General features: G+C 38.1%; 1 protein-coding gene across 4 annotated transcripts in view; it reads right to left on the bottom strand.

Annotated features, from left to right (window-relative positions):
- Positions 1–6753: 6753 nt before the first annotated feature.
- LOC1268587 (vesicle-fusing ATPase 1) overlaps positions 6754–27417 on the bottom strand; it is a 45115-nt gene continuing 24451 nt past the window's right edge. For all 4 annotated transcript variants that reach the window (XM_061650903.1, XM_061650904.1, XM_061650905.1 and 1 more), the window contains exons 4-9: positions 25813–26037; positions 25072–25729; positions 24409–24933; positions 15203–15493; positions 14363–14547; positions 6754–14295 (exon numbers count right to left, since the gene is read on the bottom strand). In XM_061650903.1, coding sequence (XP_061506887.1) covers positions 13998–14295; positions 14363–14547; positions 15203–15493; positions 24409–24933; positions 25072–25729; positions 25813–26037 — 2182 coding nt within the window. In that variant the 3' untranslated portion in view covers positions 6754–13997. The remainder of the gene's footprint in view (positions 14296–14362; positions 14548–15202; positions 15494–24408; positions 24934–25071; positions 25730–25812; positions 26038–27417) is intronic.

Here is a 27417-nt window from a genome sequence, read left to right as displayed (position 1 = left end):
TGTGATTTACTATCATAGGCCAAACAATTATCAGCCCACCTGTTATCATGATCTGGCAGAGGAGTTGAGGCAGATGTGGCATCTGGAGAATATCCGCATTGTTCCGGTAGTCATCTCGGCGACCGGAATTGTCCCTATGGCCCTCTTACGTTCCCTAGACGAGCTCGAACTGCAGAGAGAACTACCCAGGATTCAAAAGGCGGTGATTCTTCGAACATGTAGTACTGTAAGAAGGTTCCTGAATCACCATAACTAACATCCGGTGCAAACTCATTAACATTAAGAAAACTGGTGAATGAGATCCACAGAGCCTAACCCCCTTTGGCATTTGAATAGCCCGGGGTAGGTGAAATGTTCCCAGCATATTGCTGAGAAGTGACAAAATTCGGATACTAATAATAGTAATAATAATAATAACCATTGATCTAAACTTGATGTAGGAATAGTTTATACTAAAATATTATTCTGTACTCAACGTTCATTGAGTATAGTTGTGTATTTAACCCTAAACTCCTTTATTAACTAAATATCCCCAAAAAGTTCAACGATATCCAGGGTGGTCGAGAGCATGTGAGATTACCACCTGGCGTCGCGCAATGCGTTGCGATACGCTGCATCGGAACAAGTAAGAAGCCCTATCAGGTACACTAGCAGAGAAAACAATTGTAGTTATGTATTTTTACATTGTTCAACAGTAATTCTATGTGTAGCGGCCAAGGTCAAGGTGTGTGAACATGTGTGTGTGTGTGTGTGTGCATCTTACAGATCGCAAGTAAGAAGCCCTATCAGGTACACTAGCAGAGAAAACAATTGTAGTTATGTATTTTTACATTGTTCAACAGTAATTCTATGTGTAGCGACCTTGGCCGCTACGATTCGCATAACGTGTAATTGCGACTGGAGGTGCTGATAATGATGTGAGAGAGATTGGCGCAGATCGATTGGAGAGAGAGATAGGATAATCGAGGCAGAAGCGATGGCGGAGAGAAGGGGGACTTCGGTGACGGCTTGTGTGTAGTTCGGGTGTGTTTTGAGTGGCGGTTAAATTGTAGCGGGAAATAAAATTAATAAAGTTAGTTATAATCGTTAAAATACTAATCTATAGTTGTTTCATATGTTTTATTATAAGCACACATACACATCAATGGTACACTCTAAGGAACACTAACGAACATGTTATATTCATATGTGATATATGTAACGAAAATAGCATTTGGGAGCCCTGCAACGATAACTGGCATATCGGGCGAATAGTACCACGGGAGAAAGGTGCAGCGAACGAAGAAACAGCGAACCCGATCGTGGCCGGAACACGATGTATACCACACGCGTGTGTGGGTGAGTGTTCGAGAGGCCGAAAAGGATGCGATTCGGATTAGGGATATCTCCTGATCATTCACCACACATAAACCTGTCCCAACAGGTGCATGCTGCGTTGAAAACACCAGGGTTCTATCTTTATGTCCGATACTGTACTCCAGTTGTACAAAGTAAATGGGAATGTCATCAAGCTGATGCAGCACGCCATGGGTATGTGGAGTAGATCTCTACACGTTACCGACGGAAAAGTTGTACTACGGTCAAGATCTCTCAATATCAGGAGAGGTATTTTTTAAGGCGACAACTTTAGCCAGCTGTGGTTTTGCCTTGCTATGAACTCGCTTAGTAGAACACTCAACCAACTATGTAACTTTGGGTATTTACTAAAGAGTGAAGAAATAAGGACGAGAATTACCCACACCTTATTTATGGATGACTTGAATCTGTTCGCAGAAACAGTACAGAAGTTGCACTGCCTGTAGAAGACCGTGCATGGATTCAGCAACGACATTCATATGGAATTTGGTATCGATAAATGACGATCAAATCATCTACACTGAGGTCAAGTAGTGGATGCCGATAGCTTCCGTGTCAACGAACAAGAGGAAATCCAAATAATGATTCAAGGCGAAACGTACAAGTTCCTCGGTTTCCTGCAGCTGAGGGGTATTCACTATGCAGTGATCAAGAAAGAGCTGCAGGACAAGTTCTTACATCGTGTTAGCTGTATCCTGAAGAGCTTTTTGTCAGTCGGCAACAAGGTGAAAGCAATAAACACATTTGCGGTGGCTCTGTTGACCTACAGCTTTGGAGTAATGAAATGGTCTAATACTGACTTGGAAGCGTTGGAGCGAACAATTCGTGTGGTTTCCACTAAGCACCAAATGCGTCACCCAAAAGCGTCCGTCGAGAGAGTAATCCTGCCACGAAAAATAGGAGGGGTAGGAATCATTGATATTCAGGCACTTTGTATTTCTCAGATCCATCAGCTGCGAAGTTACTTCGTGGAAAGCCAAAACCGACATGAATTATACCGCACTGTGTATAAAGCAGATCACGGATTAAGCGCCCTGCATCTAGCGCAGCAAGATTACCAGCTGAATTGCAACATAAAAACCGTCGATGGAAAAGGCGCAACGTGAAAACAGAAGGAGTTACATGGGACGCACACCCATCAACTGAATCTGGAACATATCGACAAAGTGTCATCTAGCACTTGGCTTGTGAGGTGTGACCTTTTCTGTGAGACAGAAGGTTTCATGGTAGCCATCCAAGACCGGGTAATTGCGACGTGGAACTATCGGCGGTGTATATTGCGTGAAGACGTGGAGGACCGATGCAGAAAGTGCAACTCAGGAGGAGAATCGATTGAGCATGTCATTGCCGGCTGTCCAGTGCTAGCTGGGTCAGCGTATCTCGCCTGACATATGCTAAATTTTAACGGGTTGAAATGACCGTCCTCAGGGTGAACACAGTGGACGCCCAAAAGAGGTGGTTACAGACGAAAACATTAAAAAAAATCCACAAAATCATTAAAAGTAACCGTAATGTGAAGTTGATCGAGATAGCTGGCACCCTAAAGATATCCAAGGAACGTGTTGGACATATCGTTCACGAGTATTTGGATATGAGATAGCTCTGTGCAAAATGGGTGCCGCGCGAGCTCACATTTGACCAAAAACAACAACGAGTTGATGATTCGCAGCAGTGTTTTGAGCTGTTTGAGCGTAATAATTCCGAGTTTTTGCGTCGGTATGTTACCATGGATGCGACATGGCTTCACCACTGCACTCCAAAGTCCAATAGACAACCGTCCGAGTGGACTGGTCGCGATGAACCTGCTCCAAAGCGGGGAAAAACGCAACAATCAGCTGGCAAGGTTATGGCGTCAGTTTTTTGGGATTCGCAAGGAATAATCTTCATTGACTACCTTAAGAAAGGAAAGACCATTAACAGCAAATACTACATCAAGTTGTTGGAGCGTTTGAAGGACAAAATCGCTACAAAACGGCCACATTTGAAGAAAAAAAATTGTTTCATCAAGACAACGCACCGTGCCAAAAATCAGTTAAACAATGGCGAATATTCAAGAATTAAGCCATGAATTGCTTCCCCATCCCCCGTATTCCTCAGATCTGGCTCCCAGCAACTATTTTCTTTTTTCAGATCTCAAAAGGATGCTCGCTTGGAAGAAATTTTCGTCGGATGAAGAAGCGATTGCCGAAACTGATGCCTTTTTTGAGGCAGAGGACAAATATTACTATAAAAATGGTATCGAAAAATTGAAAGACCGCTATACTCGGTGTATAGCCCTTGAAGGGATGTATGTTGAATAAAAAAAAAGAAAATTGCAAAAATTTGTGATTTACTATCATAGGCCAAACAATTATCAGCCCACCTGTTATCATGATCTGGCAGAGGAGTTGAGGCAGATGTGGCATCTGGAGAATATCCGCATTGTTCCGGTAGTCATCTCGGCGACCGGAATTGTCCCTATGGCCCTCTTACGTTCCCTAGACGAGCTCGAACTGCAGAGAGAACTACCCAGGATTCAAAAGGCGGTGATTCTTCGAACATGTAGTACTGTAAGAAGGTTCCTGAATCACCATAACTAACATCCGGTGCAAACTCATTAACATTAAGAAAACTGGTGAATGAGATCCACAGAGCCTAACCCCCTTTGGCATTTGAATAGCCCGGGGTAGGTGAAATGTTCCCAGCATATTGCTGAGAAGTGACAAAATTCGGATACTAATAATAGTAATAATAATAATAACCATTGATCTAAACTTGATGTAGGAATAGTTTATACTAAAATATTATTCTGTACTCAACGTTCATTGAGTATAGTTGTGTATTTAACCCTAAACTCCTTTATTAACTAAATATCCCCAAAAAGTTCAACGATATCCAGGGTGGTCGAGAGCATGTGAGATTACCACCTGGCGTCGCGCAATGCGTTGCGATACGCTGCATCGGAACAAGTAAGAAGCCCTATCAGGTACACTAGCAGAGAAAACAATTGTAGTTATGTATTTTTACATTGTTCAACAGTAATTCTATGTGTAGCGGCCAAGGTCAAGGTGTGTGAACATGTGTGTGTGTGTGTGTGTGTGCATCTTACAGATCGCAAGTAAGAAGCCCTATCAGGTACACTAGCAGAGAAAACAATTGTAGTTATGTATTTTTACATTGTTCAACAGTAATTCTATGTGTAGCGACCTTGGCCGCTACGATTCGCATAACGTGTAATTGCGACTGGAGGTGCTGATAATGATGTGAGAGAGATTGGCGCAGATCGATTGGAGAGAGAGATAGGATAATCGAGGCAGAAGCGATGGCGGAGAGAAGGGGGACTTCGGTGACGGCTTGTGTGTAGTTCGGGTGTGTTTTGAGTGGCGGTTAAATTGTAGCGGGAAATAAAATTAATAAAGTTAGTTATAATCGTTAAAATACTAATCTATAGTTGTTTCATATGTTTTATTATAAGCACACATACACATCAATGGTACACTCTAAGGAACACTAACGAACATGTTATATTCATATGTGATATATGTAACGAAAATAGCATTTGGGAGCCCTGCAACGATAACTGGCATATCGGGCGAATAGTACCACGGGAGAAAGGTGCAGCGAACGAAGAAACAGCGAACCCGATCGTGGCCGGAACACGATGTATACCACACGCGTGTGTGGGTGAGTGTTCGAGAGGCCGAAAAGGATGCGATTCGGATTAGGGATATCTCCTGATCATTCACAAGAGCTGAGCTTTTTTCTTCATTATTTTATCTTTCTTTGCGGGGATTAAAGTGCGTAAATAAAGTGTGATTGAAAGTAAAGTTATACTAACAACCGCCTACTATCGCGCTTATTTGTGCTAACAATATACAATAATTATTTTATCGCTTATATTATATTATATTATATCATAGTAATGCTTTATCTTATTATACTTGGGCTTCGCTGCGAAATAAATAATCATGTTATTTCTTTTTTCCGTATAAATCTCGAAGATTCAGCTTTTTTTTCAATTTCTTCATTCAACATCGATCAGACAATTTCGGTTCCTTTTCAACTGTTTTCCATTGTCTTTAACATAATTATTTTCTTGCCGTTGTATTGAAATTGAACTTGCGTTTATAGTTAATTTGTTATCAGTATACAAAGCCCGATGGCAAAGTGTAGCTACAGTTGTCGAGATAGAACAATTGCTTATATTAGTGTTATGAGTCACTCGTGCAATACAGGTATGTTTTCCCGGTTTAGTTTCCTAAGTGCATAGCATTACAGGATACCCTCGAGGTACTACGATTCGGAGATACGACAATTTTGTTGTTGACAGATCTTCTTCTATTTAGCGAAATGTGCCGGCCTATGCAGGATTTCGAGACTTATGCATTACCACGCAGTTGGATAGTAAGGTCTTGCTAAAAGGGTACGGTCCATATGAGGCTTGAACCCATAACGGGCGTGTTATTAAGTCATACCAATTGACGACTTTACTATGGAACAGTTCACAGCTGTTTTTTAGCTGAAATTGATAGATTTGAACAAAAAAATCCGCATTGATACAAGGTTTTGCGGCAGAACTCAAGACCGCGGAACACTTTAATGAATTGGCGGAAATCAATCGCAAAACTGCGGAACGATACGCAAAAAGTTGACAATACCGGGATCGGAGGATTTGTATCGCAAAACTGCGGCACACTTTTTCTGGCACACTTTCTCACAGCCTAGGGACATATAACTTGGAGTTGGCAGTTGGAGGCTGAAATCATGTAAATACTCCATACAAAACCACACATAAAACTAGCCTGCAATTTACAGTCTAGATTATTCTAGCCTCAAAGCTAGAATTAGATTTGAGTACCTGCTCGAAAAAATGGCACGGTGGTGTTTACATTTACCCCAAGGTGCATTAAAGAGATCTGGTGACGGAATCCAAAATCAAAGTGTATGTAGTCCAGGGGGTCTCAGCATTTTTATAACAATTTTTAAATACCACTTTTTCTCAAGACGGGTGAAAGCTTTTACTCAAAGCTTTCTGGAGGCTTGACGAATACACAAAACTTGGGATAAGCCCACCTGTATATTAAACTCACTTAGATAGCTGCTCGAAAACTGCTATACAATGCATACAGCTGACAGGCTGAAATTTCAGCCTACGAACTAAAAACGGAAAGGGCCCCATTAATTGTACTTGCGTCTCAATAATATTTCTGTTCTTTCACGTGATTTGCAACCTGCTATAAACAGTACTGAGTTTGACAATTATTGGCAATGAATTAAAAAAGATGAGCATAAACCATTAAATATAGTCGCTTATCCGGGGGCGGATTAACTGGGTGGAGGCTTAACCATGCGCATGAATTTGACAGCTGTTCAATAGTGACGAACATTTGCAGAGAAAGTCAAGTTGATAAACAATGGTTTTGTTTGTATAGATATATTTTCGAACTTTATTATTTTTTTATATTAATTTGACATTTCGTGGACCGTAAACCGTTAACCGGCAACCGTCAGAATAATCGGATTATCTTTGTTCTTTAGTATAGCCGTACAGGGTTTTCGAAATCACTTTCCAATCTGGATAACATTATTCACTGCTTGCAAAATGTGTTTCAACAGCTGACACGTGTTGTATGTGCTTCACAATAAAATTTCAATTTTTATAAAAAGATTTGCTACATAATATAAATAATTTTCAAATGCCATCGAAATATGCAAAAAAAAACTAAAACATGTGTGTGATACAAATGCAACATTTGACATCTGTTGAAAACCATGTTGTAAGTCACATTTGTAACAGACAACTTTTTAATAAAATCAAAAGATAATGGGTTTAAGTAAACCGAGACTACCCGGTATAAGGTAGTTTTGCAGGTCACAAATGACTTGCAAAGAAGAATGTGAGATTTTAAGTATAGAGTTGATTAAATTATAAAATGCGGCCAATCGAGGGGGGGGGGATGTTCCAGGTTGGGATTTTCCCGGTTCACTATTCACTTCGAGTGCCGATTATTTATACTTCAATTCCAAATTATTATATCATAAAGCGTTTTCAAAAATCGTTATCTAGAGGATGGTAAGTAAAGACGGGCATCAAGGGAAAGATGAACATTTGTCATAAACTATGATAAAAGTTATTAGAGAATTATTCAACAATATAGTATCCAATCTGGAGGTGTGAAAACACATTTTAGAATCATGAGCTATCGGAATGGTTGTTCTTCGATTCTCGGAAAAGGTGAGGAAGGCAGCAATGTTTATCCATAACGCTAATGAAGAATCGATGGGTTAATGCAAACCTCGTGAAAACAAAGGAGCAAAGATCGGACTACAGAAACCACGCCAGAAGCTCAACCTGCGCGTATCACTGTGGGAACCTCGTCAACCGAGCGGAATGAAGGTTGAGGCCCCAAACAAAAATGCAAAATACCAATGTACAGGCGATGCCCAAGCGATTCAAAACGCTGCGAAGTAGTAAGAAAAATAGAATATGAAGTAGCCTTCTACATCCCGTTCTACTTTGGTTGCTTAGAGTCAGAAAAATGTAAAACATGTGGGTTCTAGGAAAGAGCTAAAAATGAGTTCTCGAGAGTGTACACACACACACGCGACGACTCACTCACGCTTCCATTCTGTTCAACGCCCCCCCCCCCCCCCCCTCACTCCCCCACAGATCTATTTTTTGATCATCACTTCTCCATCGACGGCGGTCGATGTGACGATGTGTGTTGTCGCGTGTGTGTTGTCGATTTGGTCAGAAAAACTTTTTCTTCACACCAAATCTCTTACTTGGAGGAGTGTCGGCGTTCCGATTGGACCATCGCGACTTTGATCAGTGTGCGCGGTTAAAACGACCTTTTGTATTGTGTCGTACGTAGCGTGCGCGCCAAAATTTTAAGAGTGCGGGGAGAGTGTATGTGGGTGTGTGGGGATGAGGGAGTGAGATACAGAGACAAATTTGACACTGCAAACAAAACACGAGTTTACAAAAGATGAGTGCAAGGTAGTACGAATTGGCACACCATACCAGAAATGCACAAGAACCGATATTGGTAAACGTAAATATTGCAGCAGTGCGAATGAGAAGTACATATATTGCGTATCATATGTGAGAAACGGGATACGGGAATTGGGAACAATAAACAAAACATTCCGTTAACTGAAAATGCATTTGGTACGATGGTAAACAGTGATCGCAAAAGTTTGTGATAATTTCCCAGTTTTTTTTTTTTAGAATAGGGTAACTGTACCAGTATTCGGCAGAGTACTTTTTTGCGGCAGGGTAACTAAAAACGTGTAATTACGCAAAAACGCGTTGAAATTGGTTACAACACATATTTTTTAAATATAAATATGCTCATTTTTTGTTTATATACGAAGTATCACATCATTTCCTTACATATTTATCAAAATATCAAACAAAATTTGCAGTTTTTCGGCATATTTGCTGTCAGTCAATAGTTCGGCAGGTTTCATGATTAAGAGAACCAGAGTACTAACACAATGAAATTGTAGTTTTTATGAAAGATTCTATGGTTTTAAAATTTATTTTAGCCTGATTGGAATTTTAAAATAACGAAAAACAGATAATTATTCACTTTAAATGCTGCCGAAAATAGGTACACGGTGAATGTAGATTTTTGACAAATAACACCACAAAATTAATAATTTAAGTACTTGTCAACACCAATCTTAGGAAAGTGAGAACGTAAAATCGTATTGAACATTTATGTCTATCTATTGGCATTGATTAAAACATTTACCGACCCATATTCGAGTTGCCAAAAATAGGAGCACAGCCTGCCGAAAATAGGAACACACCCTGCCGAAAATAGGAACACAGCCTGCCGAAAATAGGAACAAAAACTTTAATTGCATTTTTACGAATGGCTGGTATTATTGAATCCGTTCGTAGCGGCGGCGTACGTCCCGACACTCATTTTTTTAACGTACTAGATGGTTGCTACAGTTATTCACCGCGGCATTGTAGGAGCGGGCTCAAGAAATGTGTTGCTATCCCTAAAATTTTATGTGAGCGCCGTACGTTCCCGCTACGAACGGATTCAATAATACCAGCCAATATCTCTAAAAACTACATTAAAATCGGCAAATAAAAAATAGACACATAATCGGCCTCAGCACAATTTTTCGATCGATCCGGCTGTCATTTTGGTGTCAGTTGACACTCATTTCGCCGCCAAAATGTTCTTTTTAATAGTCTTTTTGAAAACTGGTATACCATGACACTCACGAGCAAAATGAACTATGCTACAAAAATTCGATCGTTACGCTTTGTATGGGGAAAAATCCGCGACGCATTGAACTGCGGAAATTAGCGAATATCAGAAAAATGCGATAGATCAAGGTTAATGGTGTTTAAAAACGTTATGTAAAAGCAAGTTGGTAATTGTTTTGGTTCTTTTTCAATATTTTGGGTGATAAAAAATCATTTACTAATTATATAAAAAAATGGTTTGCCGACACTAAATACTGAACTCGATAGGAATCGACTTCATGTAAGAGTATGAAAGAAATAGTTATACTGTCAGTTTTACGTGAGCGCCTATCGATTTTTTTCGATCGCAAAATTGCGCTGAGGCCGAATACGATAGTTTATCGTTAAAAATAATGTCACTTTCATGAAAAATAATAAAAATTATTAAAGTAGGAGAAGTTTTTATGAAACTGTTGTAATACTGGTACATTTACCCTATTCCTGTTTTACCGGGTTTTCCCGGAAAAATAAAATTCCCAGCTAATTCCCGGTTTTACCCGATTGAGTGGCCATCCTGTACTTATTATTGAATAGGTTAATGAAAATTCCATTGATTTTATTGGTTTTATCTATGATTCGCCTACACATTGTTTTTGAGTAAGGGTAATATTTTGAAATAGATTGATTATCATACATTTCCCTACATTTCTATAATAGAACTGATAAGCTTTAAGCTCCTTATCATATGACTTAGAAATACATTTAAAAATTTGATAATTTGGAAGTATTAATTTATTTTATCTCCCTTTAATTTCCAAAGCATATTGAAACAGCCTTGAACGACACTAAAATTATGTTTTTTACAAAGTATTCATAATTACTATATATTTATTAAAACAGGGGCTTCAAAACTACGTAGTTGGGGCCAAATGTAGCCATGAAAGTCAATCATGCGGCTCGCGATTGCTTTGAAAAGGTTGAAATAATTTATAATTATCAGTAATTTTTATTAAAATATATATTTTAACTATTTTAAAACGACACTAAAAGTATTAGAGATCTAAAAGTATAAGTCAGTATTAGAGAACTGTGGAAATATTACATTTTCAGTTTGAAATTTGTTATAATAATAAGATTTTTAATTTCGTTGAACTAAAAGTAAAGCCAAAATGACCCTCAACAACACTACTTGCGAAGCAATGCGGCCTGTGAACTGAAAAATTAGAAGACCCCTGTGTTAAATCATTCAAAGTAGCTTTAAATGAGGTACTGATTCATAGAAGGTTTCAAAAATAAAAATAAAATTTACCATTGAATAGAATACTGGGTACAAACTTTTTATTTGATTTGATTTCATAGGTTTGTGATTTTTTAAGGTGAACATTTTTCTGTAAAGCTGCCTAACATGCTTTCAGGGACAATTCAAAATGACCAAGAGCGTTAGCATAAAAAAATATAAAAAATGCCTAATTTATATGGGTTTGCCATCGCTCGCATCGGCAAAACGTTCATGCAATATCATTAACAGTAACCCACGAGCCAATTTGACAGTGATAATCTATATCAGTGGAATTCTAATCGTGGTGGCCAAAAAAGCAAAGTAACTCCGCTCAGAACCGTGTGCGATAAAAAAACGGTACGGCCGAAAACGGAAATCTTGCAGTAATTTGTGGACATCGGACAGCACGTTCCGGCACCTAAAAAATTTTGTCACTTTTAAACAACAATCGGAGCATCTAACGAAAGCTGGACTTCGGATGACCGACGACCCTGGGTGACAAAAAGCTCCAACAGATTCTAAACAGGAAGACCGTTGGAAAAGTAGCTTAATCACAGTATGCGCTTGGCCGCTAGGTCGATGCAACTGACCAAACAGTGAAAAATTAACTGTGTAATATGAACGCAGAGGCAGACAATGACGCCATAACTCGCAGTGATCATTTAGGAGCGGGTGAATATCGATGTGATACCCTAGTCAGCAAATCGGTTCAACTTCTCCCAGCTGCGTCTAATTGAGAATTTCTGTACTATGATACGTAAACAATCGTTAAACAATTTTGTCGTGAAAACTGCAGAGGAATTGATAAAAAAGAAGGTAGAACTTAAACACCTCCCCGCGTGTTTTCGTTTGCCATGGCGATGTTTCCGTTTAACTGCCGGACGGCAGCTCTCATAGGCGTACGTTTTTTTTTAACAAATTTGAATAATAAACTTTCATGGGAAGTTTAAGAAAAACAATTATCTGTCTTAGTTTTTTTTCCAAAGCCATCTTATTTAAGTCCGTTTTATTAGGGTTTACCAAGTCACTTTGCAATGTGTGCTACACATATGATGTGCTATTCAACCCACTTTTTCTTCAATGCTACAGCGGAGTAAAGGTAATCTTTTATGTTATGCAAAACAATACGATTGTTTCAACAAAAATAAAAAGCACTTACAATTTGCAGGTATAATAAACATCGCGGACAATTCCAGCTAGGAACCCCAATAGGTACGTTCGGCACGGCATATCTTTATTCGCGAAACTTTCCCCTTCCACCAGAAACAAGTCCAAAAAAGATTCGCCAATATTTTTGCGTTTACACACCACGAATCTTACCAGAATACAACGATCGTTGAAAGAAATGCAAAATATACAACCGTTAGAACATAGAAAACTTGGAAGCAATCGAAAACTAATGTTTAAACACGAAAAACACGATATTTTTCTCGTCCTGTCAAAAGATTGCAGGCAAATATTTTTGTTATCCATCCAGCGATAGATAGCTTGCATTACCTGAAAAAGATTCACCACAGGCTGCTAGACTTCCCCTACCTCAGTGAGAAAGTGTGTTTGACAGATATTTTCTGGCAGAATATGCCGTGTCTGAACGCGGCTAATGAAAAAGCTTCTTAAATGCGATGAAAATGCGTGCGGTGGAATAGAACATTAGCCGGCATCGCGAATAAATGAACACATTTTAACAGTCGTTTAAAGTTCATTTTGGTTTGACCGAATTCATTTGTTGTTCATTCCTGCTAAAATAAACGATCGTCAAAACAGTTAACGACTGCTCAAAATGGCATATAGGCCAACACGGGGGAAAAATTCGAGCAGTACAATTAAACGACTGTTAATTTGTATCGGATACGCTCTTGACATTCGTTTGTTTAACGACCGCATAGGACCAGTCGTTAAAATTAACAAATGAACGTAATGCGTTCGCGATGCCAAATTTTAGCAATTTTTAACGACTCTGGTTAATTTTTAACGACTGTTAATTTTAAACTATTTCTTTCGCGATGCCAGCTATTATTTCGAGCCAATTGAAGTTGCACATCAGAATATTCATGGAATGAATTGAGCAGCACACATCGCAAAGCGACTTGATAAACCCAGTAAAGCAAACATTAGCCGACATCGCGAAAGAAAGAGTTTAAAATTAAGAGTCGTTAAAAATTAAGCACAGTCGTTAAAAATTAACCAGAGTCGTTAAAAATTGCTAAAATTTGGCATCGCGATCGCATTACGTTCATTTGTTAATTTTAACGACTGGTCATATGCCACTGTTAAACAAATGACTGTCAAGAGCATATGCGATGCATATTAACAGTCGTTTAGTTATAATGCTCAATTTTTTCCCCGTGTTTGCCTATATGCGATATCGAGCAGTCGTTAACTGTTTTGACGTTTTATTTTAACAGGAAGAACAACAAATTAACTCGGTTAAACCAAAATGAACTTTAAACGACTGTTAAAATGTGTTCATTTATTCGCGATATCAGCTATGATTCGGCATCACGAATAAATGAACACATTTCAAAGGTCGTTTGAAGTTCATTTTGGTTATACTGAGTTCATTTGTTGTTCATTTCTGTTTAAATAAACGATCGTCAAAAGAGTTAACGACAGCTCGATATAGCATATAGGCAAACAAACTCAAAAAATCGAGAAGTAATATTAAACGACGTTTCCCAACCCAAGAGACACTTGCTTGAAATTATTTTCCCATATCTGCTCGATTTGTATATAATACGCTTGAAATTGTGGATTTGTGTGTGATTAAGTGTGTTGAAAGCGCCAAGATTTTGTAAATTAGACGTTCTTCTATCGATGGACGATGCCGTCGAGCTCATTTTTCATTCATAGCTATGATTTTTTGATGAAAAACAAAAGTTAATTTTGCGTGACGTTATTCTATAAAAATGGGCATAATTTAAGTTTAAAATGGCTACATGATCAACAATAACGATAGGAAACATCAATTCCAACATTTTAACAATTCTTAGTAATGTAGCTCTCGAAATGATCACGATTTCTTATCGGGAACAAAAATGAAATTGCTCGTTATGCAAGATTTAACTGGTCAAGACGGGTATTTGTAGAACATTTAGATTTGCTAGTTATGAGCATCTACATTGAAAAATTCGTTACAAGGGGTTCGATTGAAAATGCTGTTTTAAATATTGCTTAATGTGCCACAGTAGCATCTTCAATGGCTCCTTCCTCTTCAAGCTTTGACAAAAACTTCATCATACGAGTTTGCGGATCCATTTGACGGGCTAAATCAATCAAATCTAATAGTTTTTTGATTCCGACAAAAATTCGACGTCCTTTTAAACGTTTGTAAATAGCAGCCAGTTCATTGCGACCGAACACGTCTGGTTCCTGCTCGAGTACTGCAATTAAATGATCCGCAGTAGAAAGGTTCGGTACATGTAGTACTGCAGTAAATGCCGAAAGCATTTCCATATCCTCTAACACTTGCCTAGAAATATTATATGAAAGATAGAATGAGTAAATATGACTAACATTTTCATAATTCAAATGCTTACCTTCGGCTAGTCGTACACAAAATGAGAAGTTTTTTCCCTTTTGGAGGAGACTTTTTCAGTAATACCAATAATGCTTGAAGCGTTAGATTAGAGTATCGAGGACCAATTGGTCCATAATCTAACAGTCTCTCGATATTATCCACTAGGATACAGCTGAATGTGGAGCGATAAGCGTCGTCGAAGTACTAATATTAAGGATAGATTTTAATATTGATGATTTTTTTTTGTTTGATCGTAAATATACAGGTAGTTCCCAAGATACGCAGTCTCTGTTATACGCGGATTCTGAGATACGCGATATTTGACAGTTTATTAAGCAAAGGATGTCAATAGAAAAATAATTTCTCTTACTGTCAAATGTTAAAATTCATTGAAAAAGGTACAAAGTGTAATCTTTATTCAAAATCATATCGAAAAATTAATGAAGTAGCTAAAACCACCCGTTACAAGCAAAATTTTAAGGAAATTTGCTATATTTTGACTGATGTGTTATTCGACGTGAATTGGAAATTCAAAACACGTGCTTTTTTCTCGGTCCCGATTTATAGCGTATCTCAGGGACAACCTGTATAAGTATACAGGGGTTCCAAGCTTGTTTCGTTATTCCCGAAAATTATTGGCTGTTTCCCATACTTGTTGGAGTGTTCCCATGATGTTTTGGGCGTTTCCCAGAATATTGTGGTTAAATTGTATTGATGTCTAATCGAACGATACCAATAAATCATTGGAACAAACCAAAACTGTATGGAAAACGATGAAAAATCGTGAAAAGAGCTCCAAAAATTAATGGGACCAACCAATCAATCATGGGTAACCCTGTATTTAGAATTCGTTACTTACCTTACGTATTTGCAGACATTTAGCACCCTCGCTAAAACCAACCATCTCATCAGGACTGCATACTTTTACGAACGGAAAATCAGAAAGTTTCGCTAGTTTAGCAGCCAGCGCAGTTTTTCCCGCATTTGGGGGGCCTTCTAAAAGCACTGAAACTAATCCAGAACCTTCTGTTCCTCGAGCTTGTTCTGTGTAAAGAGCACCATCTTCAAGAATATGAGCCACTGGTAGGCCCCAATTGATAATGCCCCTTGTTAAATAGTTTTCTAGGGCTTCTGCTGCTGTGCCAAAAGCCTAAAATAATGCAATATTAAATAATGATGAAATTTAATTATTATATATTGAACACGCATTAAATGGAACATTTACAATTCTTTTAAAAAGTTGCGAAATTGAACCCTACACAGTTTAGCCCGAGCAGTGCTGGAGGTAGGTGAGCGCGCATTTATAGTTTTGTCCGAGCTATGCTCGGGCCGTTCTTATCTCCTTTATTTTACCTCCATCGCTTTGCTTACTACGGTATATAGGCTAGCAATGTTCGTACGTATGAGTTATTTTCGCATATGAGTATTCGATATAAAGAATAAATAAACTACATATAGCCTGTATCGCGAACAAATGAATACATTTTTACAGTCGTTTAAAGATCATCTTAGTTTAACCGAGTTCATTTGTTGTTTATTCTTGTTAAAATAAACGATCGTCAAGACAGTTAACAACTGCTCGATATCGCATATAGGCAATTATAGGGAACGAATTCAAGCAGTACAATTAAACGAGTGTTAATTTGTATTGTATACGCTCTTGACGATCGTTTGTTTAATGACGGCATAGGACCTCGTTAAATAAACTCGATGCGTTAGCGATGTCAAATAAACGTGGTTAAACCAAAATGAACTATAAACGACTGTTAACATGTGTTCATTAATTCGCGATGCCGGCTATAGTTTAAGAACGATTCGGGAAAGTTTTCCACGGTCTTGAAATAAAATGTGAAAGCTGGTCGTTATAAATAACGATGGTTAAAAGCGTATGGGATATATATTGAAAGTCTTTGATTGTACTGTTCATATTTTTTTCCCTGGCTTTACCTATATCTGATACCTATTTTAACGATCGTTAATTTTAACACTATTTAGCGTTTATTTAGCACTATCAAATATAATAGCCAGTTATGTTTCCTGGGGTGGCAGGAATAATTGAATTTAAATATTAATATCTGGTAACAGATAGGGCGTATTATTTTGAAATTTTGCCAAAAGATCACCAAATGTTAAATAACTTTGTCATGTGTGAGATTTGGGCAATTTTTGTGTTTTTCTATTATACAGAATAATTCATTGATACCCATAAATGGTCAACATATATGAATAATGTAAAATATTAATGCAAAATAATCTTAATGCGAGAATATTGATGCAAAATAACAATTCCTGCGATGAATATAAATAGTGCAGCCATATGTATTTTTGTTTTAACTAGTTAATTTGTCCCGGTTGCAGGGTTTCGCAACAAAACCTCAGACTTATTTATTGACTGCATAGAGCATTTAAAGATTTTCATGCAAACATGTAGATAAGCAATCCTGATATCTTTTGATGTCTTCTAAAAAATACTCTTTATGATCGTGTTGCTATCTTGATACAGATTTCAATCAAATTCTTATCCAGGATAATAGCCCATATTTTTCCATATTTTTGTCTTATTTACAATAAGTGGTACATATTACTTTTTCAATTAGATTAGCAATCGTGATCCACTTTTATCCTCAGTTTATTTGACTATCGGCTAGACTCGTGGTCTACTCGTACGACTTAACAACATGCCCATCATGAGTTCAAGTCCCTATAGCACCATCTGCCCATACGTATGACTGACTATTATCCTACTATGGGTTATCAAAAAGTTATTGAAAACCAAGCCCCTCTGTGGTACAGGTAGGTCTTGACCAACTACGGTTGTTGTGGCAAAGAAGAAGTTTGACTATTCCATTATCATTGGCCATTTTTACAACCGCATACGAAATACTAAAATTTAAATTAATCGTTCTGAACTTATGGAGTAGCTACTATTTAACATCGCTCGAGATACATAGCTACACAGATATAAAATTTATGGTCGTGCGATAGAACATACCGACCACATTAAGGACCTAGGAGTCATACTCGATACAAAGTTGACATTTGAACGGTATACAAATGAAATGATTTCCTGGTGTAATCATCTGCTGGGGTCTAGTCCGTATGACAAAAGAATTTAAAGACCCAGTTTGCATCAAGTCGCTATACTGCAGTATTGTTCGTCCTGTAATGGAATATGCGTCGATGGTTTCGAAGCCAGCAACCCTACGACAAGTTGAGAAACTTGAATCTGTCCAGCAAAGACACTCGCGCTTCGCGATCCGTCTTCTCCCTTGGTCGCCAGACAGCCAGCTCCCGCCATGTAATTTGAGGCTCTTGCTTCTCGGTCTCCAACCAATCTCCGTTTTTCACCGCATAGCGCAACAACAATTCGTGGCTGCCCTGCTAACGAACAACATCGACTGCCCATCCCTACTCGGGCACTTGTATGCGCCCACCACCTCTCTGCGTTCTAGGTCATTGCTCACTCGACGACGAACTGTATACGGCCACAATGATCCACTTAGTTCGATGAGTAGGGCATTTAATGAAATGAATCATTTATTCGATTTTTTCAACACTTTCCTATATTTCAAAAATAGCTTAAAACATGGGTTTTAACGGTGAACACATCTCTATGTGATTGATGTCCTACCTTACATTAGATTAGAAACTAAGATCATTCTCCGGGATCATTGTTATCCATTTAATGTAACGAATAAATAAAAAATAATAAAAAATAATTTAATGTCATGACATGTTCATATGACATATGGGTCTGAATTAGTGATGGGAATAGTTCCGAAAATTGAGAAACGAAACGAACCTGCCAATCTGAAGAAAAAAGAACGGAATGCGGAACGCAGGTTCAAGATAACCTGTCATGTTTACGCATTTTTCAGTTGCTCACTGTATTAACTTGATATCTTGAAAGTATTCATTTAACATTGTGTAACATCTTTTATGTGCAATAATCACACAGTTTCAATTGAAGCAAAGCTAAATAACAGTTTATTGAATATGTAAAACTATTCCTCTTAAAAGAAAAACGCTTAACTTAAGTATACCGCTGTACAGTGCATTTTATATTAACAGGTCGAGATATGTTGTTGTTTATGTTTTTAACTAATATTGATCATTTTTCTCTTTTTATTTTTCTAATTAATGATTTAAATTGGAATTGTTTTGCAACGCACACTACACTTATTGAATTAATATTTCTCAATAGAAGCAGCTAGCATCAAATCATCGGTATATAACAAATTTACGGTGCACTAACGGGGTTTCCATTTGTCTAGTAGTGCACTTTAAGATTTCAGGAAAACATTCAAGTGAGTTTTTTTGAATGCGCAACGGAACAGCTTAGCACCAAACACATAGCAATTCATTGATTATCACAATCCAGTCAAAATAACTCACCAATGCTAATAATATCCATATGGCAAATAAGAAGCAATTCATTGATTGCATTTACCGCTAGCGCTGGATTGTCTCTTTAAATTTTGGCGATTAGCTTCTCACTTCATCACAAATCTCTATCCTTTTCTGGCTTCAAAGCGCTGGTGTTGTACCGTTATCTCTGAGAGAATATGGCGTGCGCTGTTATCAGTCACATAGACAGAATGTGTATGTGTATCCATACAGAACAGCAAACGAAAAGAGAACGACGTTCTATACCGGATCGAAAAAAACGCTGAGACATTCATTTGTACCTAGTTTTGCAGCTCCGATGGATTCACAAAATTCACAAACTTTTCAAGCGAGTACAAAATTGTCTTACTTTTTATTTAAACGTTTTGAAGCACACAACAAAACACTACTACGCATGATCAAATGGATCACTGCGAATAATTTGATAATTGTTGATCAACTTTCAACACGTCGGTAGAAGAAAACAATTATTTCTTGCAATTTTAAAACCTCAATGTTTCAATACTCTACCATTGCTGGAAGAAAGGAAACGCCGCAAAGAAATAAAAATCATCCAAGCAACCATAGTCGGTTACCAACACCGTTCTATAATGAGTAACTTTTTCCTATATGAAGATTCTATAGTGAGCAATCGTCACTTATGAGCGTAACGTGAGTATAACATGTGAGCATCACCTTTTACTTCGTTTTGCACAGGGAGATTCAATAACACTTCCCTAAATGAATGAATACTTAAATGTTTATTGGTATTTTTCTTTTAAGTTCATGAATACATTTGCATTGCGAGATTTAGCGTTACGCTCACTTTTCTCCGCTGTGGAGGTTTTTGCCAGGAGGCAGTTTGATTTTGATTTTTAAAGAGTATTAGGCTTAGAGCCCTTTGATTACGTCAAATTAAACTGAACAAAAATTAAAATAACTTATATACTTTACACTATTACTATAGAGGAGCAAGAAAAAAAGAATGAATTCTAAAAAAAAGGAAAAGGAAAAAAGTGCTAATAATTATACAAAAAGTGCACTTCGAAGGGAAGAAAATAATGTTAAGCATTTTACTTAAAAGCGTTCTGTTATTATATAACCAATGACATCAATTGGATGTATACTGGTTATATTATACAGTTATTCTGGTCCAGTCCAGGGAACTGGTCCAGTAAGGGGTATCTGCAATGAGTCGTAAAAACGGTTTGACCCTACTTGAACCCTGCTGTTGGTAGGAGCGCTACTTTTCCAAACCGGAACACACCTCCTTGGGGATAGTTGATAGCCACTAAACATGTAAACCAAAAGTGCTTGGCCCAGGGAAACATATACAAAAATGGTCAGGGAAATAACTTTGTCATGTATACGGTTTTGGCTATTTTTTGTTATATTCATTTTTGTATAATGACTCATTTATACCCATTAATAGTTAAAATGAGAGAATATAAACGCAAAATAACAATTCCTTCGATTAATATTGTGTAGTTACATCGATCTTAGTTATAATGTGAGTTTTCAAAACATCTCCTATACAGCACATATTATTTATAATATTATCTAAATGACAACATACATTGTTTACATGATCGCTTTTCAATGAAACATCTTGTTGGGAACAAATCTATACTTAACATTTAACTGTTGTTTTGCCGATATAATGATCAAAACAAAGCAAAACAATGAAAATACGACAATAGCAAGCAAAATTGTATTAAAAATCATTAATTTCGTCATTTTTTAGTTTGTTTATATTCAGTAATACTTCCCTGGTGGCCATGGCTATCATATATGATAACCATCAAAAATGTAAATAAAAAGTGCTTGGCCCCCAGGGAAACATAAACAAAACTGGTCTGACAAGTGTTAACAGGAATAAACAACAAATGAATTCGGCTAAACCATTGATATTCAACCTTTTTCCAGCTTTTTTCATACGTAGGGGGTGCATGTAGGATTTCATTCGCCACTCACAAGTTCATGGGTGGGGGAAGAGCGAGGCAACCCATGGTATTAGGCGAAATTTTGATTAAAAATCCTTCTCTCCCTCCACCAAATTTAAAATTCCCCCTAGGAAAGAGGGGGCGGGGGGATTCTCCACAGGTTGAAAACCGCTGCGCTATACCAAAACGATCATTAAATGATAATTAAAATTTGTTCATTGCTTCGCGATGCCGGTTCCCAAGCGAGTCAACACGCTCGAAAGTAGTAAGGAAAGTAGAAATGAAGTAGCCTTCGGCCGCGGGGCCACGGGGCTTTCTCAAGCTGAGAAAACATTCTCAAGCACTCATTTAAGTTTCTCAAGCACTCAAAACTTGTTCTCAGACTCAAGCCCGTGGCCGTCGTCAGTTTTTTCTCACCCTGAGAGACTGATATAGACACTCAAGCTTTATTCAGAGCTTTAAATAGAAAAACAGTTTTTAATCGCATATTTTTTTAACGTTTTCAATTATAAACATCGAATACATTTTCCAAAGTGATTTCCGATAAACAAATAGCACAATTCTCCATATTTCAGTTAGCCGATCGCTGCATCGTCAACTTTCTCAAAGATTCTCAAAGATTCTCAAAACCGATTTTGTTCCGATTCGACAAACGCTGAGAACGAGGTTTTCTCAAAAGCACTCATGAGTGCTTGAGAAAATGAGCGTTGAGAATCCCCATGGCCCCGCGGCCTTCCGATTCAACAAACGCTGAGAACGAGGATTTCTCAAAAGCACTCATGAGTGCTTGAGAAAATGAGTGTTCTCATTCCGTTCTACTTTTGTTGCTTAAAATCAGAAGAATTTAGAAACATGTGGGTTCCAGGAAAGAGCAAAAAATGAGTTCTCGCGTGTACACTAGTGATGTGCTGTATGGAGGGCACTCACGACTCCGATCCGACTCCGACTATTGTTAGTTCGATTCCGACTCCGGCAAAATGGAACCACTAGATCCGCCCAGAGTCGGAGTCGTTCGGAGTCGTTCGGAGTCGACCGGAGTCGTCCGGAGTCGACGACTCCGAACGACTCCGAACGACTCCGAACGACTCCGAACGACTCCGAACGACTCCGACTCCGAACGACTCCAAACGACTCCGGACGACTCCAAACGACTCCGAACGACTCCGAACGACTCCGGACGACTCCGACTCCGGGCGACTCCGGACGACTCCGGACGACTCCGAACGACTCCGGGCGACTCCGAACGACTCCGAACGACTCCGAACGACTCCGACTCCGGGCGACTCCGGACGACTCCGGACGACTCCGGACGACTCCGAACGACTCCGGACGACTCCGAACGACTCCGAACGACTCCGGATGACTCCGACTCCGGACGACTCCGGGCGACTCCGGGCGACTCCGCACGATTCCGAACGACTCCGGATATTGCAGCGCGGACCTACCCTCCGGAGTCGATTCCGAATTTATCGGAGTCGGATCGGAGTCGACTCCGGATTTTTGCCAACTTTACCCATCACTAGTGTAAACCACAAACACGCACGCAACCGACTCACACTCACGCTTACCTTCTTGTTCTACGCCCCTCCCCCTTCTCATTCGCCCCACAGATCTATTTTTAGAACATCACTCACTTCCATCGACGGCGGTCGATGTGACGATGTGTGTCGTCGCGTGTATGTTGTCGATTTGATCAGAAAAACTTTTTTCTTCAGACCAAATCTCTGACTTGGAGCGTCGGCGTTCCGATTGAACCATCGCGACTTTGATCAGTGCGCGCGGTTAAAACGACCTTTTGTATCGTGTTGTATGTAGCGTGCGCGCCAAAATTGTAAGGCCGCGGGGCCACGGGGCTTTCTCAAGCTGAGAAAACATTCTCAAGCACTCATTTAAGTTTCTCAAGCACTCAAATCTTGTTCTCAGACGCGAGCCCGTGGCCGTCGTCAGTTTTTCTCACTTTGAGAAACTGATATTGCCACTCGGAGCTTTAAATAGAAAATATATTTTTGATTGCATTTTTTTTTTTCAATTATAAACATTGAATACATTTTCCACAGAGATTATCGAAAAACAAATAGAGTCAACACGCTCGAAAGTAGTAAGGAAAGTAGAAATGAAGTAGCCTTCGGCCGCGGGGCCACGGGGCTTTCTCAAGCTGAGAAAACATTCTGAAGCACTCATTTAAGTTTCTCAAGCACTCAAATCTTGTTCTCAGACGCGAGCCCGTGGCCGTCGTCAGTTTTTCTCACTTTGAGAAACTGATAAAGTCACTCATGCTTTATTTGGAGCTTTAAATAGAAAATATATTTTTGATCGCATTTTTTTTTTTATTTTTTTTTTTTAATTATACACATTGAATACATTTTCCAAAGTGATTACCGAAAAACAAATAGCACAATTGCTTATATTTCAGTTATCCGATCGCTGCATCGTCAACTTTCTCAAAGATTCTCAAAGATTCTCAAAACCGATTTTGTTCCGATTCGACAAACGCTGAGAACGAGGATTTCTCAAAAGCACTCATGAGTGCTTGATGAGCGCTGAGAATCCCCATGGCCCCGCGGCCTAAGAGTGCGCGGAGAGTGAATGTGGTTTTTTGGGGGTGGGGGAATGAGATACAGAGACAAATTTCGCTGCACATTAACAAATACATTCTCACTGCACGGGTTGAACTGCGAATACTCAGTTCTGAGAGAATATACTCGAGCGCTCGCACATGAGTGCAAGCAAGCGGGGTATAGAGGATAGAGCGAGACAAACGATTATTTTGCTCCAAGCTTTCTACTTTTGTCCCGTTGGGTTAATGATTATATTAATAATTACAATAATAAATTAATTAATAATTAATTAATAATTACAATAAATTACAATAATAATAATAATAATTACATGAAAACTAATAATAATAATAACATGAATAAAAGACAATAAAAATGTTGAAATAATAATAATGATGATAAAAAAATAGTAATGATAAACCACCAAGCATAACCATATGGACAATCTTTTTTCGATTTGCGGAAAATCCGAAGAAGATAGATAAAACAGTGTAGACATGAATTGTGAAAAATACTATTTCATATATTTCCATATATGTGTCCTAAATTTTAGGACAATTTTTTCATTACTTAAAGGGTTTCCCGCGATTTTTTTTGGTTGGTTCCATAATTTCTTAGTTGCTTCCCTTTTTTTGTGTGAGCCCTCGATTTTTTAATCATGAAAAAATTGTCCTAAAATTTAGGACAAAGTTTCCCAGAATTTTTGGTTCAATTGAATTGATGTCCAATCGGACGATACCAATAAATGATCTAAATCAATGGGACACGATAAATAAATCATGAGACGAGCCCAAAAAATTGTGGACACCGATTAATAAATCGTGCAAACCCTGTATTTAAAAAATAAATTTAGGGTCCTATCATAACTATAACATCATACACACACATATGGAAAGATTAGTAAAAATTGTTGTTATTTATTTTTTGGTTTATGAGTTTTATAACAATAATTGTAATGTATTCTTTAAATATCAAAAGCATTATTTTTTAAATTAATTAATGTTTTCAAAACACAAACCAAACTCTGCAAAAATAAATGCTATAAATGATTTGGAATTGACATCATAGCTTTATTAATTTAGTTGATAACGGTTCAAAACTGATGATTAAAAATAATTAATAATAATAATAAATGTCAGGAATTTATGAACCATAAGATGTAAATTATAAATACTTACAGGTTTGATATCGTTTTCAAAGGCATGTAAGAAATCTTCTCTAGTGACCATCAACTTTTCCATGGCCGCAGGATCCACTTCGACCTTCGAAGCTGCTTTTATTAGTCTATTCATTGCGGTTGATTGCGCTGCACGTACCAATCCTTCCAGTTCAGCACCGCTAAAATTTTTAGTCTTTTGACCAAGCTCGCGCAAGTCTACGTCAGGAGCTAACTTTTTAAACTCCTTCATGCGTCTAGTATGTATATTCAAAATTTGCACACGACCTTCTTCATTAGGAAGACTGATTTCCATTTGAACTTCTAGACGACCAGGTCTTAACAATGCTTCGTCTATCATATCTCTTCGATTGGTCATTCCAATTACCAAAATGTTGTTTAATTGCTCAACACCATCTATTTTTGCCAACAGTTGGTTGACAACCGTATCATGCACACCCGAATTTCCGCCGACAGTACCACGAGCTTTACAAATTGCATCTATTTCATCGAAAATTATTATGTGTAAACCACTTGCTGGTCCAAGCTGAAAAGTAGTTTTAAATTAATAAGATTTTAGAAATAATCCGTTCTTAATGCATAAATACAATTAGAAGCATTCGTGATTAGAATAATGTTTAACGGAATAAGTTTATTGCATTTTTCTTATTAAATATCTACTTACTCTTTTTTCTTCCTCTTCGGCATCAGCGAATAGTCGACGCACATTAGCTTCTGATTCACCGACATATTTATCTAAAATCTGCGGACCATTTACTATCTTTGGTTCTCGAGCATTTAACATTGTTCCAATTTGTCGCGCCATAAGTGTTTTACCAGTACCAGGAGGTCCATATAGAAGAATGCCCTTTACGTGTTTACATCCCAGTTGTTCAACCACCTCTGGTGGGAAAACACGCGAAGCAAAAGCACGTCGAAATATCGCATTAAATTCACGATCCAATCCACCAATGCCCATTCTTCCAAAATCCCAATCAGGATTAATGATAGACTGTCTCACAGCCGTTACCCGACCTTTAGAACGTCCAACAAGATTTAACCCAGAGCTTTCAGCTTTTTCAAACGTCACAACAGTGTTTGCAAGCAATCGACCAAAATTTACTCGTTTAGGTTCTACCGGACCGTTACCAGATCCACTGGATGATGCACCACCAGCCATGGCTGCGGCATCAATTACCTCAAGAGTTTTCACTGCTAGGCATAGCAATTTTTTATCTTGAAAACTGAAAACCAATGGCTGTCCAACCGTAACAGCTAATCCTGCAAACTGAAGCAAAAAGTCTCTTGCCATTTGATCACTATCGTATGGCTCATGTGTTACACTGAAAATTTTGAGAGAAAAAAAAAACAATGAAGAGCTGGACTTGTAAGATTAAAAATCTAGAGTAAACATGCTAATACTTACGTTTTTTTCTGTAGAAAATCTACCTCAAGAGCAATACTGCAGAGAACTTCAGATGATCGTTCGAAATGATATGGTTTGACGCTAATGTCTTGATTGATTGAAAGTGTCGCCCACTTCCGTTGAAGTAATGAAAACCCTATGGTTCCAGGATTAATTTCACCAGAAACCGTACGTTCGATGTAAAAAATGAAATGCTGACCAGGTGCTGTAGATAGATCAATATATCTGTAAAAAATATAATTTTATCGGTATTATATTAAATTATCGCTATTATAGAAGGTCGTTAGAGACTTCACAAGTTTTGTTAACCCGATAACGTAAATCTGATTTAAAGTACCATGAATTATTTAATATGAAAATATTACCTGTAGGAGTATTGTTGAAAAATATTGGAAAAGTGTTTTGATACTAATATTTCATCAAGGCATGATCTACCAACTACTATCACTTATACCAGCACATTTATGATCCTGGAAACAACAAGTCTCCCGCATAACGAGTAAGGCGCTGGTACGGATTAAACTCGTTGTATGATATTGCATTTTATTATGGGGACTTAGTCTATCACAGCACCAGTTTCTCAAATCTTTTCTCAAGTGTAACTGTTTTATAGTTTTACTCCTTGGACATTTTTTATTCCCTCAATTTTTATTGTAATAAATGATAATTATTAATTTCTGATTGTAATTACATGCAATAAGTGTGGTTGAAATTAACTACATCAATAAAAAAAACCGCAAAATAGAACACATTCCGTCACTCTCATCTGACAGAAAGCTGTTTAACAAAAACTGGTCCCCGTTTGAATAAATAGCCGGCATCGCGAGATAAAAAGTTAAAAATTAACAGCCGTTAAAAATTAACCAGAGTCGTTAAAAATTGATAGAATTGGGCATCGCAAACGCATGGAGTTTATTTGTTAATTTTAACACATTTTTAATCCCTCAATTTTTATTGTAATAAATGATAATTATTAATTTCCGATTGTAATTACACGAAATGAGTGTGTTTGAAATTAACTACATCAATAGAAAACCGCTAATGTATCCAATTTGTGGAAGGGCAATGGAGGAGCCGATATAATGACGAGCTATACGAGATGTACGGCGACCTCACTGTCGTACAGCGTATTAAGCTCGCCAGGCTCCGGTTTGCTGGACATGTACGCATGGAAACGGACGACCCAGCCCGTAAAGTCTTTTTAGGCCGTCCACAAGGACATAGGAGGCGTGGTAGGCCCAAATTGAGGTGGCAAGATGGCGTGGAGGCGGCCGCCATTAAGGCCGGGATAACGGACTGGCAGACGAAGGCGCGAGACCGTGAGCGGTTTCGGACACTCCTGAGGCAGGCCAAGACCGCAAAGCGGTTGTAGCGCCGGATAAGTAAGTAAGTAATAGAAAACCGCAAAATAGAACACATTCCGTTACTCTGATCTGACACAAAACTGTTTGACAAAAACTGATCCCCATTTGAATTAATGTCCCCGTAATGCAAATGTATGTCAACATGCTTCGTTCAGTTTAAAGTGTCAAACAAGAGAAAAATAGTTATGCTAAACACGCATCATAAAATTAAATCTGCGTTTTGAACACTTTTTCTCAAATG

This window comes from Anopheles gambiae, chromosome 2 (assembly GCF_943734735.2).
Source record: "Anopheles gambiae chromosome 2, idAnoGambNW_F1_1, whole genome shotgun sequence".
Lineage (NCBI taxonomy): Eukaryota > Metazoa > Arthropoda > Insecta > Diptera > Culicidae > Anopheles > Anopheles gambiae.
This window is presented reverse-complemented; position numbering and strand designations above follow the sequence as displayed.